The sequence below is a fragment of the Saccopteryx bilineata genome, chromosome 2, assembly GCF_036850765.1.
Source record: "Saccopteryx bilineata isolate mSacBil1 chromosome 2, mSacBil1_pri_phased_curated, whole genome shotgun sequence".
Classification (NCBI taxonomy): Eukaryota; Metazoa; Chordata; class Mammalia; order Chiroptera; family Emballonuridae; genus Saccopteryx; species Saccopteryx bilineata.
The window spans coordinates 171,540,209-171,557,147 of record NC_089491.1 but is presented as its reverse complement, the minus strand read 5'-3'; the positions used below and the strand labels follow the sequence as shown (position 1 = coordinate 171,557,147).

At 41.1% G+C, this 16,939-nt stretch overlaps 1 protein-coding gene and 1 pseudogene across 1 annotated transcript; both read right to left on the bottom strand.

Annotated features, from left to right (window-relative positions):
- Window positions 1-3,250: 3,250 nt before the first annotated feature.
- GTSF1 (gametocyte specific factor 1) lies at window positions 3,251-15,056 on the bottom strand. The gene is made up of 7 exons (XM_066254415.1): window positions 15,041-15,056; window positions 9,410-9,510; window positions 6,117-6,243; window positions 5,117-5,200; window positions 4,601-4,664; window positions 3,450-3,544; window positions 3,251-3,351 (listed from the first exon to the last, which is right to left on the bottom strand). The coding sequence occupies exons 1-7, from the start codon at window positions 15,054-15,056 to the stop codon at window positions 3,251-3,253; spliced, it is 588 nt and encodes a 195-aa protein (XP_066110512.1).
- LOC136323045 (cytochrome c oxidase subunit 7A2, mitochondrial pseudogene) lies at window positions 11,442-11,897 on the bottom strand (annotated as a pseudogene).
- Window positions 15,057-16,939: the final 1,883 nt, after the last annotated feature.

Sequence of the window (16,939 nt, the reverse complement as noted above, 5' to 3'; positions counted from 1 at the left end):
ACTATCTACAAGACTGTGGGGGATATAATCTCATCCGTAGCCTTTATGACACTCCTACTGCCAGGAGCAATGTGTCTGGGCAACCTCTGCCAAGACAGCATTTGAAGCATCAAACTTGGCTCTGTTTATGGGTACAGAGGGTAACCTCGAGGAAAGGCTTTGTCTGTGAAAAGTAAAAGATTTTTGCTCTCTCCATATAGATTTTGTAAGGTTCTGTTCAATCAAATATTCAGATAAAATCAACAATGCAGGACCTTTAGAGACCCCAAACTTGTAAGTGCTCATTAAAAAGAGTATCCATTTATTTATTTGTTTGTTTTTACAGAAACAGAGAGAGAGTCAGAGAGAGGGATAGACAGGGACAAACAGGAACAGAGAGATGAGAAGCATCAATCATTAGTTTTTCATTGCATGTTGCAACACCTTAATTGTTCATTGATTGCTTTCTCATATGTGCCTTGACTGCAGGCCTTCAGCAGACCGAGTAACCCCTTGCTCGAGCCAGCGACCTTGGGCTCAAGTTGGTGAGCTTTTGCTCAAACCAGATGAGCCCGTGCTCAAGCTGGTGACCTTGGGGTCTCGAACCTGGGTCTTCCACATCCCAGTCCGATGCTCTATCCACTGCGCCACCACCCGGTCAGGCCATTTTTTAATGTATTAAACTATACTGCACAGGCAAAGAACTGCACAGCACAAAGCACAGCTGTCTGGTTAATCTCAGTCCATTAAAGAGACATGATAGATCTAGAATGCAACTTTGATGAAAGGATGGAAGGAAGGAAGGGAGGACAAGGAAAAAAGCAATGTGAACTAACTATAGGGAAAGTAACTTGAATGTCAACTGAATTCTAATTTTTTTTTTTTTTTTTGGTATTTTTCTGAAGCTGGAAATGGGGAAGCAGTCAGACAGACTCCCGCATGCGCCCGACTGGGATCCACCCGGCATGCCCACCAGGGGGCGATGCTCTGCCCATCCAGGGCGTTGCTCTGTGGCGACCAGAGCCACTCTAGCGCCTGGGGCAGAGGCCAAGGAGCCATCCCCAGTGCCTGGACCATCTTTTGCTCCAATAGAGCCTCGGCTGCAGGACGGGAAGAGAGAGATAGAGAGGAAGGAGGGGGGGAAGGGTGGAGAAGCAGATGGGCACCTCTCCTGTGTGCCCTAGCTAGGAATTGAACCCGGGACTTCTGCACGCCAGGCCGACGCTCTACCACTGAGCCAACCAGCCAGGGCTGAATTCTAATTTAACCAGTAAATGCCTATTCATTAGCGTGTAAAGCCATAACAGAAGGTATACACTTAAAAAACATACACACAAAGTTTTGGTACCATAATCTAAAAGAAAATTAAACCCAAACTACTTTATGTTCAATTAAATCTTGCTACCATCTGAAGAGAGTGAAATAAAACTGAAACACTTACTTGATGAGATATTCAGTTACTGTGCATTTCCATCTACAGAATAGAAATATTTCAAAATAAATACACCATATCAACTGAAATGCACTCCATCTTCTATTCTTACTAAACAAAAATGACTTATTCTGAGGTATAATGAATTACAATATAAATAAGTAGAAGAATTTAAAAAGTAATTGGAATCTACTTAAAAGCATGAAAAAAGAAAATAGTCCTTTACCTATCAAGATTTTCAGCAAATGATTTGGTGATTTCATTTTTTGGATAAGTATCCAAAGGGAGAAATTTTTAAAGAAAATCCTCTAGCTACCTGGAAATTAACTCAAACAGTAGCAAAGACTGAAACCAAAAGAATCTGAGTTTGAGGACAACATTCGGAAAAGAAAGTCCATATTAAATATGACAGTATCGCCTGAGCAGGCGGTGGTGCAGTGGATAGAGCGTTGGTCTGGGATGCGGAGGACTCAGGTTCGAGACCCCGAGGTCGCCAGCTTAAGCGTGGGTTCATCTGGTTTGAGCAAAAAGCTCACTAGCTTGGACCCAAGGTCGCTGGCTCGACCAAGGGGTCACTCGGTCTGCTGAAGGCCCGCGGTCAAAGCACACATGAGAAAGCAATCAATGAACAGCTAAGGTGTCGCAATGAAAAATTAATGATTGATGCTTCTCATCTCTCTCTGTTCCTGTCTGTCTATCCCTCTCTCTGACTCTCCGTCTCTGTAAAAAAAAAAGTAAATATGATGGTATCTTGGATGTTCCCTATATGGGTGGTATGACACAAATTTATTATCTGTTTGCTCAGTATGGCCTCTGACATATAGGGAAGACATTTAAATACTATTTTGATGCCAGTTCTTCAATTTTTTAAAAGATTTTCATTTATTTATTTAAATTTTTTTTAATTTTTAAAAAATATTTTATTTATTGCCTGACCAGGCGGTGGCGCTGTGGATAGACTGGGATGTGGAAGACCCAGGTTCGAGACCCTGAGGTCACCAGCTTGAGTGGGGGCTCATCTGGTTTGAGCAAAAAGCTCACAAGCTTGAGCCCAAGGTCGCTGGCTCAAGCAAGGGGTTACTCGGTCTGCTGAACGCTCACAGTCAGGGCATGTATGAGAAAGCAATCAATGAACAATTAAGGTGTTGCAACGTGCAACGAAAAACTAATGGTTGATGCTTCTCGTCTCTCTCTGTTCCTGTCTATCCTTCTTTCTGACTCTCTGTCTCTGTAAAAAAAAAAAGAAAAGAAAAAAAATATATTTTATTTATTGATTTTTAGAGAGAGGGGGGAGATAGAGAGAAGGGGGAGGAGCATGAAGCATCAACTCCCATATGTGCCTTGACCAGGCAAGCCCAAGGTTTCGAACCGGCAACCTCAGTATTGCAGGTCAACGCTTTATCCCACTGTGCCACCACAGGTCAGGCCAGATTTTTATTTATTGATTAATTTTTAGAGAGAGAGAGAGAGAGAGAGGGAGAGAAAGAGAGAGAAAAGGGGGGAGAAGTTATGTGCCTTGAGTGGGCAAGTCTGGAGTTTTGAACTAGCAACCTCAGCATTCCAGGTCGATGCTTTCTTCACTGTCCCACCACAGGCCAGGTTTAAGTTGGTTCATATGACTCATAACTTTCATGTTCTTTCTATATATTTCCTTTTAGGCTCCTGAAATCCATTTTTTTATCCCAATTCCCTATTGTTCTTATGCCTTAAAACTCAGGAATGACTCCCTCTTAGCCAAAGTCTATAGTTTTTTTATTGGTCCTCAAATTTACTCATGGTATTTGATGTGAGTGGTCATCCCATCTTGAAAATATTCTTTTGGTTCCTGTACTTTCCTGTTCAGAATTTCCTGTTACTAATGAGGGCCAGAACCAGTGTGAAGTGAGAGGTGCTTAGGGCGTAAAATTTGAGGAAATACTCATTTTCAGGCTTATGGGAGCCTAAGGTATTCAGATTAAACATGTCTCTGAATATCAAGACTAACTGTATTTATTAGCACAAAGAAAAGGAGAAAAGCATTTTGCCTCCTTGCACTTACTCTTTTTCCATGGCAGAACATACGGCAGAGACTTGGGAACGCGAATACCTGAAGCTAGGTTATTCTTATGTTCCGTAACTATGTTGCTTGCAGGGCTGCAAAAGAAGAAAGATAAATTTGACTATACCAGCATATCTGTATACCTCAGGTGGGCACACATCAAAATGTGTTCTGTAATTTGGGGGACAACCACCTATATTATAAAATATAAACACATTGCCATCAAAACACTTGCAATTAGAATGATTATCATTTCTCTGGAAAGCTCACTGTTCTGTACAAATATTAACATGAGGCTAAGCATTCTCATTTTCCAGAAATTGAGATATACAGCAATGCCATCTACTGTTCAGTTGTATGACAGGCTCATCAACTCACTCAATAAACATGAAATAATATAAAATGCCAAGACAATTAAAACCCAAGGCAACAAATCTCACAGAACTGAGACAAAATTAAAATTGTACAAATGAAATTCATATTTAAGTTTTTCTATCTTAGTACACACACAAAATAAGTACACTCACAATTACTAACTGACCTCATCAGGAGCTAAGAAATAAAAATTGATTAAGTATTTTATTTAGGGGAAAAAATCCAGAAAGATTCTCATTTAGATCTGAAATTTGATCTTCTAAGGTTTATAACAATGAGAAATCTTATAGATGTAAAAATTATATGCAAAAATTAGTGGGAAGAAGAGATGCATTTTTTTGCTATTCAATAGGTACTCTGGATTCCCCAATCTCAAATAAAAAACTTTTAAAGATTATTTTTTCCTTAGACAGTTAACCAGGAGTAAAAATGATCCATGTGGGATACCTGGAGAATGTTCTGAAAGCATTAAAATAATAAAAACCTAGCAAAAACCCAAGTAAGAAATTAGACTGTCTGGCATCACCGTCTCCTTTGCTAGACTATAAGCTAGTATTTCTGTGTTCCCACAGCAATTAACACAAAGCATGTTTATTTTTTATGAATCAAGGAAGAAATAAGGAAGAAATCCACCAAAACAATTATTTAGACTAAGTTATTACCAAGTAACATCATCAAGGAAAGAGGTCAATTCATGCATTGGTGGCTTTTTTTTTTTTGTAAAAAAGGACTCTGCTTTTGGGAGGCAGTGCTGGGAGTGAGAACATCTCATTTACCTGTTCTTTCCAGAGAAGTTGCCTGTGCCCCAGACAAATGGGGTGCTGGTCTGTTCCAACAAATCTGCCAAAGGAAGAAAACATGCTAGTTTGTGGTATAACATACCAGTTCATGCTAGTTGAATTTGTAAGGTCAGAAATAATATACTTAAGTTTAGAGAAGGAAGTAAAAATTGATCAAGTACCCTGCATAAGTGACACAGCAGCAGAATTTAAATGAAGGATATAAATACAAACAACATAAATAATAATAAACGTGCCTACTAACAGCCAAACACAGATGGCATAATACAATTTATGGAAAAAAACAGATGTAAAGAAGTGCTTTTTCCAATTAAGGCAGGCTATTCTACATGTCTGTACAGCGATATAAATGTGCTCACTTTGGGGCCCAATAAAAATAATAAAGCATTCTGAACAACATGGTATGTTCATAAAAAGGAAAATCTTCCTCTTGTCTAAAGCAAGTGACTTGAGATTTAGATATTGTAAAGAAAAAGACGCAGGAGCACTTACCCTTTTCCCAGTCTTCATCACAAGGAGGGCACTGCCATGTGCTCTCAGCCAGAGTCTCTTGTCCAAGGTTCCTGGTTTGGCTAACTGCAAGACAACAGAGATTCTGCCATAAGAACAGGACATTGCTAAGTTATGTTTAAAGGGGTTAGTGCAGGGGTCAGGAACCTTTTTGGCTGAGAGAGCCATGAATGCCACATATTTTAAAATGTAATTCCATGAGAGCCATACAACAACCTGTGTACATTACGTATTATCCAATAAAAATTTGGTGTTGTCCCGGAGGACAGCTGTGATTGGCTCCAGCCACCTGCAACCATGAACATGAGCGGTAGGAAATGAATGGATTGTAATACATGAGAATGTTTTATATTTTAATGTTATTATTTTTTTAATTAAAGATTTGTCTGCGAGCCAGATGCAGCCATCAGAAGAGCTACATCTGGCTCGCGAGCCATAGGTTCCCGACCCCTGAGTTAGTGGCTAAAGAGTTTGTAGGGTAGCCTAATGGGTCATTGTTCCTGAAAAGTGAGTGGCATTAAAGATAAACACAGCGGTCTTATCGCCTTGCTGACAGAGGACATGAAAGAGAAGCAGAAACAAAGATGTTTACCATATTTACAGCAATAAAAGGATTTTTTAGTTAGATGAATTATTAGTAAAATGAATCAGGTTGTTTAGAAGAGAAAGCATTCTGATAATCTTTTCCTGCTAAAAGTATTATTCTTAAATGATGAAAGCCAAAAATCAAGGTGACAATGTAGCATAATACAAATTTAAAGGGGCTGCTCAGATAGCTTGGTTGGTAGAGCATCATCCCGAAGCACGGAGGTGGCCAGTTCAATCCCTGGTCAGGGAACATAGAGGAATAGGTCAATGTTCTTGTCTCTCTCTCTCTCTCCCTCTCCCTCCCTTCCTTTCTTGCTAAAATCAAGAAATTAAAAAAAAAAAAAGTTAAAGGGGCTAACCTCTAGCATCGAAACATTTTAGCTAGTCACCTTACCAATGTCTTGCTCTATACAACATTTGTCATCACAACTTGAGATATGATGACGCATTTCAGTTCGAGGAACTAGATGGCGAGCATTGAAGGGACAAGATGCCAGTTTGTTTGCGACATCAGGATGATTCTGTGGAACAAAAATGAAGACTTATCTTTTGTAGACTTATCTATAAACTGTTTTATCAATTCTATCGATCTCTTAAAAGTCCAAGGGGACCTGACCAGGTGGTGGTACAGTGGATAAGAGTGTTGGCCTGGGATGTACAGGACCCAGGTTCAAAACCCCAAGGTTGCCAGTTTGAGTGTGGGGTCACTAGCTTGAGCATGGAATCATAGACAAGTCCCCATGGTTGCTGGCTTAAAGCCCAAAGGTCGCTGGCTTTAAGCAAGGGGTCACTGGCTTGGCTGCAGGCCCCCCAGTCAAGGCACATATGAGAAAGCAATCAATGAACAACTAAGGTGTTGCAATGAAAAACTGATAATTGATGCTTCTCATCTCTCTCCCTTCCTGTCTGTCTGTCTCTATCTGTTCTATCTGTACCTCTCTCTGTTTCTCTTGTTAAAAGAAAACAACAACAACAAAAGTCCAAGAGGGAAAGGCCCTGACCAAGTAGTTCAGGTGTTAGATACATCAACGTTGCCAGTTCAATCCCTGGTCAGGCACACACCAGAATCAACTAATGAATGCATAAATAAGTGGAACAACAAACTGGTGTTTCTCTTCCTTTCTCTCTTTAAAATCAATAAATAGCCTGACCAGGCGGTGGTGCAGTGGATAAAACGTCAGACTGGGATGTGGAGGACCCAGGTTCAAGACCTCGAGGTTGTCAGCTTGAGTGCAGGCTCATCTGGTTTGAGCAAGGCTCACCAGCTTGAGTCCAAGGTCACTGGCTCGAGTGAGGGGTCACTCGCTCTGCTGTAGTCCCCTTGTCAAGGCACATATGAGAAATCAATCAATGAACAACTAAGGTGTCACAACGAAGAATTGATGTTTCTCATCTCCCTTCCTTCCTGTCTGTCTGTCCCTATCTGTCCCTCTCTCTGACTCTGCCACAAAAAAAATAATAAATAAAAGTTTTAAAAAATCAATAAATAAAAATTAAAAATAATTTCAAGGGGAAAAAAGTAAGAGAGAAAAACTTAAATGGTTCCCCTAAAATCTTTCAATAAACTTGTGGCTTAGCTATGCTAGTTAAACTCAAAGTAGAAAATCAGGTGAACATTATCACTTATATAGACCATATAGTACCTCAAACCCACCCAAATGTTAGCCTCTTTGTTATGAGTACAGAGACTGATAACACAGATATTGGTGTTAAAGTGGCTTATATGGAGGTAAACAGAAAATTCAGAATTTGGTATCTGAACCCATCTTCTCCCTCTGTTCTTCAGAGTCACAAGATTCAAATGGCACAGCATGTAATGGTAGAGCTCTCCGGATATCTCTGCAAGCTGATAATCAGGATGAATAGTAATACTAAAACATATTCTTAGTCTGCACTGCAGTAGTGCCCCCACTATTGCAATAAAATAGGGCCGGAAAATATTTGGAAGGGAGCTGCAGAAGCAGCAAAATCAATGATTTTTCAGATTAACATGGGAACATTTAAAGTAATGATGCCTGAAATGAGGCTCTAAACAATTTGACCTTTATTTCAGTTATTTTATTAAGGAAACACCAAATGATAGAGTCTACTCTGCTGATCAACTTCTGTATTTTAAAACAAAACAAAGTGTTTAATGTCACGGAAATCTTATGCTAAATATATCAGTAATTAGGAAATTTATTTAATAGGAGAAGCAAAGGATATATCACAAACAATATGCAAAATAGTAAAAATAATGTGAAGAGGGGAGAAGGCTAGAAAAAAATAGAGGATGGAGAAAAGTGTGAGGGTATTTATCCCCATGATTTTCATAAGGGATATCATGCATTCCAATGCAAAAGTTTTATGGCCAAAGACTAAGAGCATTAGAACAGGGAAATTATGCCAATGTCTTTACACTGCTTGGCTCCCCTTCCCAACCTTTATCCTTGACACGTTTGAGAGCCTAGGGGCAGAAACTGTGGTGGTTTCAACTTTAAGACATCTTTGGTCAAAAGATTAAAAGGAGCTGGAGAAATAATAAAGAATGGCATTATAATTCTATATCTAGGACTGCAAGATGAACACCCTTTAAAGGATGTTAATGCATATATAAATTGTATGCAGTTTGGATTAAATACCAAAATTGTTTTCCAAGCATAAATTCTGGCAGAATTTTGGCATCTGCATTTGATATCTGCACTCTAACAGCCTTTTAAAAGTGCCTCAGTTAATATACCAGTATTAAAACAGTTTATAGATAAGTCTACAAAAGAATGACAGGAGAAGACACTTTAATAAGTTGTTTTTTCCCCCTCAAAGATATTTACTGTAGAAATTTGGAAAAACAGTTATTTTTAAAGGAATAATCTTTTCTTGGGCTAATGCTCTGTTTCAACCTCTTTAAAATTGATAACCAAAAATATCAGAAATCAATGTAAAATAGACTCAATCTTTTTTTTTTATTTTTTTTATTTTTAAATAGTGACTTGTGCCTTCTTTTATTTATTTATTTATTTATTACAGAGCCAGAGAGTGAGTCAGAGACAGGGACAGACAGACAGGAATGGAGAGAGATTAGAAGCATCAATCATTAGGTTTTTTTTTTCATTGTGCGTTGCAACACCTTAGTTGTTCATTGATTGCTTTCTCATACGTGCCTTGACCGTGGGCCTTCAGTAGACCGAGTAACCCCTTGCTGGAGCCAGGGACCTTGGGTTCAAGCTGATGGGCTTTTGCTCAAGCCAGATGAGCCCACGCTCAAGCTGGCGACCTCAGGGTCTCGAACCTGGGTCCTCTGCATCCCAGTCCGATGCTCTATCCACTGTGCCACCGCCTGGTCAGGCTAGACTCAATCTTTATCAGGACAATGAACACCTCAAATTCACAAGGCAAGGGGGATTTTCTCACTGCTAGAAAAAATTAGTGTTTCCTTTGTTTTACAAAGGGTGAAAAGACTCCAGAGAAGTTGTCTATAAATGCTTGTCACTATTTGAGGGGAAATAAAGCAAAACAGGAAAGAGCTTATGTACCCAAGACAAACTCCTTTCTATAAATATTGGTATTTAATATAAAGGTAGATTTCTAAAACAATACTGGCATTCAATTGAAACATTTATGCTAAAATTATTTGCCATTTACAAAATTCAGCTTTTAAAAATATCTCAAAAGGGTATTACAGGGCAAATTATGAAAATAATACTTTACCTTTCTGCATTTAATAAGATGATAAGGAAACCTGCAGGCCCTGATCTGGTGTTTTTTATCATAGGGACACTGTAACAGCTTTTCACGGTCCAGGGGATCAACTGAAAGAGAGAGAAATAGGTAAGGATAAAGCTTAATAGGTCTCTGGAAAACTATGGCATTCCAGGCACACTGTATTTTCCAACAAAATCAGTAACAATGGAATAAGACAGTGTGACAAAAACTTGGAATTTTAAAAAAAGGGTGACTTAAACATTTGAAAATGAAAATGTAACCCTGCAAAGATAAAATTGTATTATCAGCCTGACCAAGTGGTGGCGCAGTGGATAGAGTGTTGATCTGGGATGCTGAGGACCCAGGTTCAAAACCCCAAAGTCACTGGCTTGAGCACGGGCTCACTAGCTTGAGTGTGCAACCATAGACATGATCCATGGTTGCTTAGTTGACCCCAAAAATGTTGCTGGCTTGAAGCCCAAAGTCACTGGCTTGGCTGGAGACCCTCCCCCAAGCCCCCTCCCCGTCACGGCACATATGAGAAGCAATGAACAACTAAAGTGCTGCACCATGACTTGATGCTTCTCACCCCTCTCCTTTCCTGTCTCTATTTCTCTCTTGCACACACACACACACACACACAAAATAAAGTAAAATAAAAATTTGTGTTATCACCAAATCTTAGTAAGTCTAGCAAAACCAGTAATCATGGGATGAGGTCTATAGTTCATATTTGGTTATACTTAAATACTGCTGTTTTTTTTTTAAGGGATGTTTGTTTATTTATTTAATTTTTTTCAGGGACAGAGAGACAGAGAGAGGGATAGATAGGGAGAGACAGGAACGGAGAGAGATGAGAAGCATCAATCATCAGTTTTTTTGTTGCGACACCTTAGTTGTTCACTGATTGCTTTCTCATATGTGCCTTGACCACAGGCCTTCAGCAGACTGAGTAACCCCTTGCTCGAGCCAGCGACCTGGGGTCCAAGCTGGTGAGCTTTTTGCTCAAGTTGGCAACCTTGGGGTCTCGAACCTGGGTCCTCGGCATCCCAGTCCGACACTCTATTTATTTTTACTGAACTTATTAGGATGACACTGGTTAACAAAATTATACAGGTAAATCAGGTGCACAATTTCCTAAGACATCACCTGTACACTGTGTTGTGTGTTCACCACTCCAAGTCAAATCTCCTTCCGTCAACATTTATCCCCCTCCACCTTTCACTCCCACCCCCACCAGCAATCACCACATATATCGTATTTCCATAGCCTGGAACAAGGGAAATTTTTCTGAACGTTTCTTTCAGAGAAGTTTCTCTGAATGTGTAAAACTACCCTTAGGCTTTACAAGATGCTCAGGGCCAAGGCCCAAATCTTAACAAACCTGGTAAAGGAAGGGAAATTAAATGGTTGAGTACATTCCCAGTATATTATGAGGACAAGAGCAACCTAATAAAATGCTTCTGCTCCCACTGAATGTAATGATAAAAATGAAATAAGATAAACAACTCACATTTGATAAGAAGATTATAAACCAGGAGACTGCTATGAAAATCAGAAGCCAGTGGGGAACTGAAACAGACAGTTTCACTGAAGTGTGGTAAACATGGAATAAATTGCTAACCATGGTTGGGATGCAAATAAGCCAGAAAAGTGACTTGAAGGACAGAATGAATAGGGAGGAAAAAAATCTTAGAGGACAGGCAAGCTTATTACGCCAACCAGGCACATGCTGACCAGCAATCTTTTCCTATTTCTGAAGCGTTAGGCCACCCACGGCGAGTTTACAGATGAAATTCTTATGAGTTTCCTCTCATTTAATCCACTCCTTCACTAGCAAACGTTAGGCCATGTCAGCAGCTGACAGACTGGACGTACCTTATGATTCATACACTCTGTACTGCCCATACAGTGGCATATGTCAGAGTGGATAATGAGTTTCCTGCCACAATGCTTTACATTTTAGTGTCTAGTTATTTAGGTCAATTCTAACCTGTCTTTTCAGATTAAATTTTTTTATTTTCTTTTTAATTAAGAATTTTTTTATTTTTTATTTTTGTAAAGACTGCTTTATTGATGGCAGTTAGTACATGTCAATAAATATTGATCCCCAAAGAAGAACTCAGTTATTTATCAGCTTACTGGTTCATAGAGAGTTGAATGAAATTGAACCAACTGATTACTGGGAGAATAAACTGAAGTCAGTCCTGCTTCTTAGGAAATGAAGCCATGGCCAGCTGATATATGGCATATGCTGTTCCACCCACTGTAAGAATCATGGTAGCTCTATACAGAAGGGCATCAGCTACTCCACCCTTTAGATGCACTGGAATTCCATTATCCTCCTGAAATAGCTTTTGCTTCTTTGGAACTTTATTTTCAATCTGCCTGCGTGAAGCAGTACTTATGGTCCTCTGGGCAATCTGACGAAGAGCCAGCACGTTATGCAGCATGTTGGCTCAGTTAATGCCCACCAACCAACTAGGACAACAGGGAGAAGAAAAAATCTTAATTAAGAAAATTTTAATGGTGGTATATATATATATACAACAAAAAATTTATCATCCATGTCTGACTGGTAGTGGCACAGTGGATAGAGTGTTGACCTGGTACGCTGAGGTCCCAGGTTCAAAACCCCAGGTTGTTGGCTTGAGCGTGGGCTCACCTGGCTTGAGCATAGGCTCACCAGCTTGAGCACAGGGTTGCTGGCTTGAGCCCAAAGGTTGCTGGCTTGAAGCCCAAGATCTCTGGCTTGAGCAAGCGGTCAATGGCTTGGCTGGAGCCCCCCAGTCAAGGTCTGTATGAGAAGCAATCAATGAACAAGTAAAAGTGCCACAATTACAAGTTGATGCTTCTCGTCTCTCTCTCTCTCTCAAAAAAATTCCAACTTAACCGTTTTTTAAAAATGTTTATTTTGATTTTAGATAGAGGAAAGGAGGGAGAGAGACAGACAGAGACGACAGGAACATTGATCTGTTCCTGTATGTGCCCTGATCAGGGATTGAACTGACAACCTCTATGCTTCAGCATGATGCTAGCCAACCGAGGTATCTGGTCAGGGCCTATCTTAACCATTTTTTTTTATAAATAAATTTTTATTTTAATGGGGTGACATCAATAAATCAGGGTACATATATTCAAAGAAAACATTTCCAGGTTATCTTGTCATTTAGTTCTGTTGCATACCCATCACCCAAAGAGAGATCGTCCTCTGTCACCCTCTATCCAGCTTTGTACCCCTCCCCCTCCCCCTTCCCCTCTCCCTCCTTCCCTCCCCCCCATAACCACCCCACTCCTGTCCATGTCTCTTAGTTTCGTTTTTATGTCCCACCAATGTATGGAATCCTGCAGTTCTTGTTTTTTTCTGATTCACTTATTTCACTCCGCATAATGTTATCAAGATTCCACCATTCTGCTGTAAGTGATCCGATGTCATCATTTCTTCTAGCTGAATAGTATACCATGGTGTATATGTGCCCCATCTTCTTTATCCAGTCTTCTATTTTTTTTTTTTTTTCATTTTTCTGAAGCTGGAAACGGGGAGAGACAGTCAAGACAGACTCCCGCATGTGCCCGACCGGGATTCACCCGGCACGCCCATCAGGGGGCGATGCTCTGCCCATCCTGGGCGTCACCATGTTGCGACCAGAGCCACTCTAGCGCCTGAGGTAGAGGCCACAGAGCCATCCCCAGCGCCCGGGCCATCTTTGCTCCAATGGAGCCTTGGCTGCGGGAGGGGAAGAGAGAGACAGAGAGGAAAGCGCGGCGGAGGGGTGGAGAAGCAAATGGGCGCTTCTCCTGTGTGCCCTGGCCGGGAATCGAACCCGGGTCCTCCGCACGCTAGGCCGACGCTCTACCGCTGAGCCAACCGGCCAGGGCTTCTATTTTTTTTTTTTTTTTTTTACAGTGATTAAAAGCCTTTAAGCAAACTCTTGGCCAATACAGCAAGAATCCATAAAAGAGTAGTGTCCTTAACATGTTCACCAAGTCCAAGTTGGCCCCATCACCATGCCAAATTCCTGAAAAATGCAACCCAACCACAGTTCAGTCTGTTAGGAGCTGTCACAGGGAGCAGGAGTCCAGGAAAAGTCCACATCCAGGAAAAGTCCTCATGGCACTGGAATTGTTGTCACCACTCTATACTTTACAGCTCATGTCCAAGTCCCAATGACCGCTGCTTCTAGCTGGTAATGATTCAGGTACATATCTTAACCATTTTTAAGTGTACAGTTTAGTAGTGTTAAGTATATTCACACTGCTTGTGAGAATTCTCACACTGCATCAATCCCCAGAATTTTTTTCATCTTGCAAAACTGAAACTCTTTATCTATTAAACAACTCCCCATTCCCTTTTCCACCCAACCATGGCAACCACTATTTTGTTTGAGTTTGACTGACTACTAGTATAGATACTTCACCATACAGTGAAATCATACAGTATCTTTTTGTAACTTATTTCACTTAGCATAATGTCTTTAAGTTTCCTCTATACTGTAGCATGTGATGGAATTTCCTATACCTATTTTTATATTTGCTTTAAAAAAATTTCATTTACTTAATATCTTGGTGCTCTTTCTATTAGAGCTAGTACTTATAAGGAGTATTTCATTGCTGCAAATGGAGGTGCCATACATTTCTAACCCATTTATGCCTCATGTTCCACCACTGGAATGGTAGTGACGTGGGAGTTACTTATATCCTACCTCTCAAGGTCATTGCAAGGTCTGAGTGTGGGCTCATCTGGCTTGGGCAAAAACTCACCAGCTTGGACCCAGGGTCGCTGGCTCCAGCAAGGGGTTACTCAGTCTGCTGAAGGCCCGCAGTCAAGGCACATATGAGAAAGCAATCAATGAACAACTAAAAAGTCGCAACACACAACGAAAAGCTAATGATTGATGCTTCTCATCTCTCTGTTCCTGTCTGTCTGTCCCTGTCTATCCCTCTCTCCGACTCTGTCTCTGTAAAAAAAACAAAAACAAAAAACAAACAAAAAACCCCCGCTTCATTTAATAAAAATATATTTTAACATAGGTTTCCCAATTGTAGCTTTTTAAAAGCTTGATGACTTCTCATACTTCTTTATTTATTTTTGTGACATAGATAGGGACAGGCAGAAAGAGGGAGAGATGAGAAACATCAATTCTTCGCTGCAGCTCCTTAGTTGTACATTGACTGCTTTTTCATATGTGCCTTGACGGGGGGGGGGGGGGTGAGACCTAGAGTAAGTGACCCCTTGCTCAAGCCAGTGACCTCTGGGCTCAAGCCAGAGACCATGAGATCACATCTATGATCCCAGGCTCAAGCCAATGACCCCACGCTCAATTTGGTTAGCCTGTGCTCAAGCAGATGAGCCCATGCTTAAGCTGACAACCTCAAGGTTTCAAACCTGGGTCCTCTGCATCCCAGTGCGATACTCTATCCATGGCTCCACCACCTGGTCAGGCCCTCTTTAACTATATATTTAAATTTTAAATCTCTTATTTCAAATTTGGCACTTTTCTACACAATTATCATACAGGCCGTTTCTCTTCAGCAGTTTAGGAGAAATGTGAATCTTTGCCATACATGAAAAGTCCAGTCAGACATAAAGTTGTACATAAGTTAACTTATTTTCTAAAAGCAATAAGTAATACGTACTGTAATTTTCTTCCATGTTGGAAATGAAGGAGCTGATTGCAAATGCTGGGGGATAAAAAGCAGAGGTTCAGTGAATCAGAAATGAAATGTATGTGAAGCTTGCCCTAAATCTGACCGTGGTCGGCAAACTCTTTAGTCAACAGAGCCAAATATCAACAGTACAATGATTGAAATTTCTTTCGAGAGCCAAAATTTTTACACTTAAACTATATAGGCTCAGCGGTAGAGCGTTGGCCTGGCGTGCGGGGGACCCAGGTTTGATTCCGGCCAGGGCACATAGGAGAAGCGCCCATTTGCTTCTCCACCCCCCCCCCTCCTTCCTCTCTGTCTCTCTCTTCCCCTCCCGCAGCCAAGGCTCCATTGGAGCAAAGATGGCCCGGGCCCTGGGGATGGCTCCTTGGCCTATGCCCCAGGCGCTAGAGTGGCTCTGGTCGCGGCAGAGCGACGCCCCGGAGGGGCAGAGCATCGCCCCCTGGTGGGCAGAGCGTCGCCCCCTGGTGGGCATGCCGGGTGGATCCCGGTCGGGCGCATGTGGGAGTCTGTCTGACTGTCTCTCCCCGTTTCCAGCTTCAGAAAAATACAAAAAAACCCCACAAAAAACTATATAGGTAGGTACATTGTTATTAACTTAATTAGGGTCCTCCTAAGCTGGCCTTTGCTAAAAACGTCGCATGCTATTAGGTTGCATGTGGCTCATGGGCTGCAGTTTGCCGACCACTCCCCTAAGAGGCAGAGTCAAACTGGAATTGAAGCTACTCAAATTCAATATAAGAAACCCTTAGTGACCTCCTCCCTCAAATATTTTTTCTCCTTTAAAGTTTTTACTGCTTTAAAACATTTCAACATCACTGCTTAATAAACTCTCTTGGAATAAATTCTAGGGCTCCCAGTTAAGTTAAACCACATATGACTACTAATTTAAACTGTACCTAGGTGATGTGGTGATGTCAATCTACTCTATTTATTTATTTATTTATTTATTTATTTATTTACAGAGACAGATAGTCAGAGAGAGGAACAGACAGACAGGAACAGAGAGATGAGAAGCATCAATCATTAGTTTTTCGTTGCGACACCTTAGTTGTTCATTGACTGCATTCTCATATGTGCCTTGACCGCAGGCCTTCAGCAGACTGAGTAACCCCTTGCTCAAGCCAGCGACCTTGGATCCAAGCTGGTGAGCTTTTGCTCAAACTAGACGAGCCAGTGCTGAAGCTGGCAACCTTGGGGTCTGGAACCTGGGTCCTCTGCATCCCAGTCCGATGCTCTATCCACTGCGCCACCGCCTGGTTAGGCGATGTTGGTCTACTTTAAATGCCATTACAATGGCCAGTCACTGTTCACCATATATTAGGGTTTGATGCTATTTAACATTAGAGAGGGCAAATCAAGACCACAAGAATACTGTTATTTAAACTTCAGGATAGACATGGAAATAAGGCACAATTTAAAGCTCTCTTCTCAAGTTCTTTATTTTTTTAAGATTTTATTCTTATTCACTTTATAGAGGAGAGAGAGAGAGAGAGAGAGAGAGAAGTGGGGAGGAGCAGGAAGCATCAAGTCTCATATGTGCCCTGACCAGGGAAGCAGGGCTTTGAACTGGTGACCTCAGTATTCCAGGCTGACGCTTTATCCACTGAGCCACCTCAGGTCAGGTTATTTATTATTATTTTTTTTTTCAGCAAAAGAGACAGAGAGAGGGACAGATAAGGACAGACAGGAAGGGAGAGAGAGATGAGAAGCATCAATTCTTCATTGTGGCACCTTAGTTGTTCATTGATTGCTTTCTCATATGTGCCCTGACTGGGAGGCTCCAGCAGAGATAGTGACCCCTTGCTTAAGCCAGCGACCTTGGGCTCAAGCCAGCGACCATGGGGTCATGTCTATGATCCCACACTC

Bases quoted from the DNA above. Each gene is read 5' to 3' on its own strand.
- GTSF1 (XM_066254415.1), bottom strand. The intron at 6,244-9,409 runs GTAAAGTATTAT...TTTGTTCCACAG, and splicing joins ATCTTATTAAATGCAGAAAG to AATCATCCTGATGTCGCAAA. The intron at 5,201-6,116 runs GTAAGGTGACTA...GTTGTCTTGCAG, and splicing joins TTGTATAGAGCAAGACATTG to TTAGCCAAACCAGGAACCTT.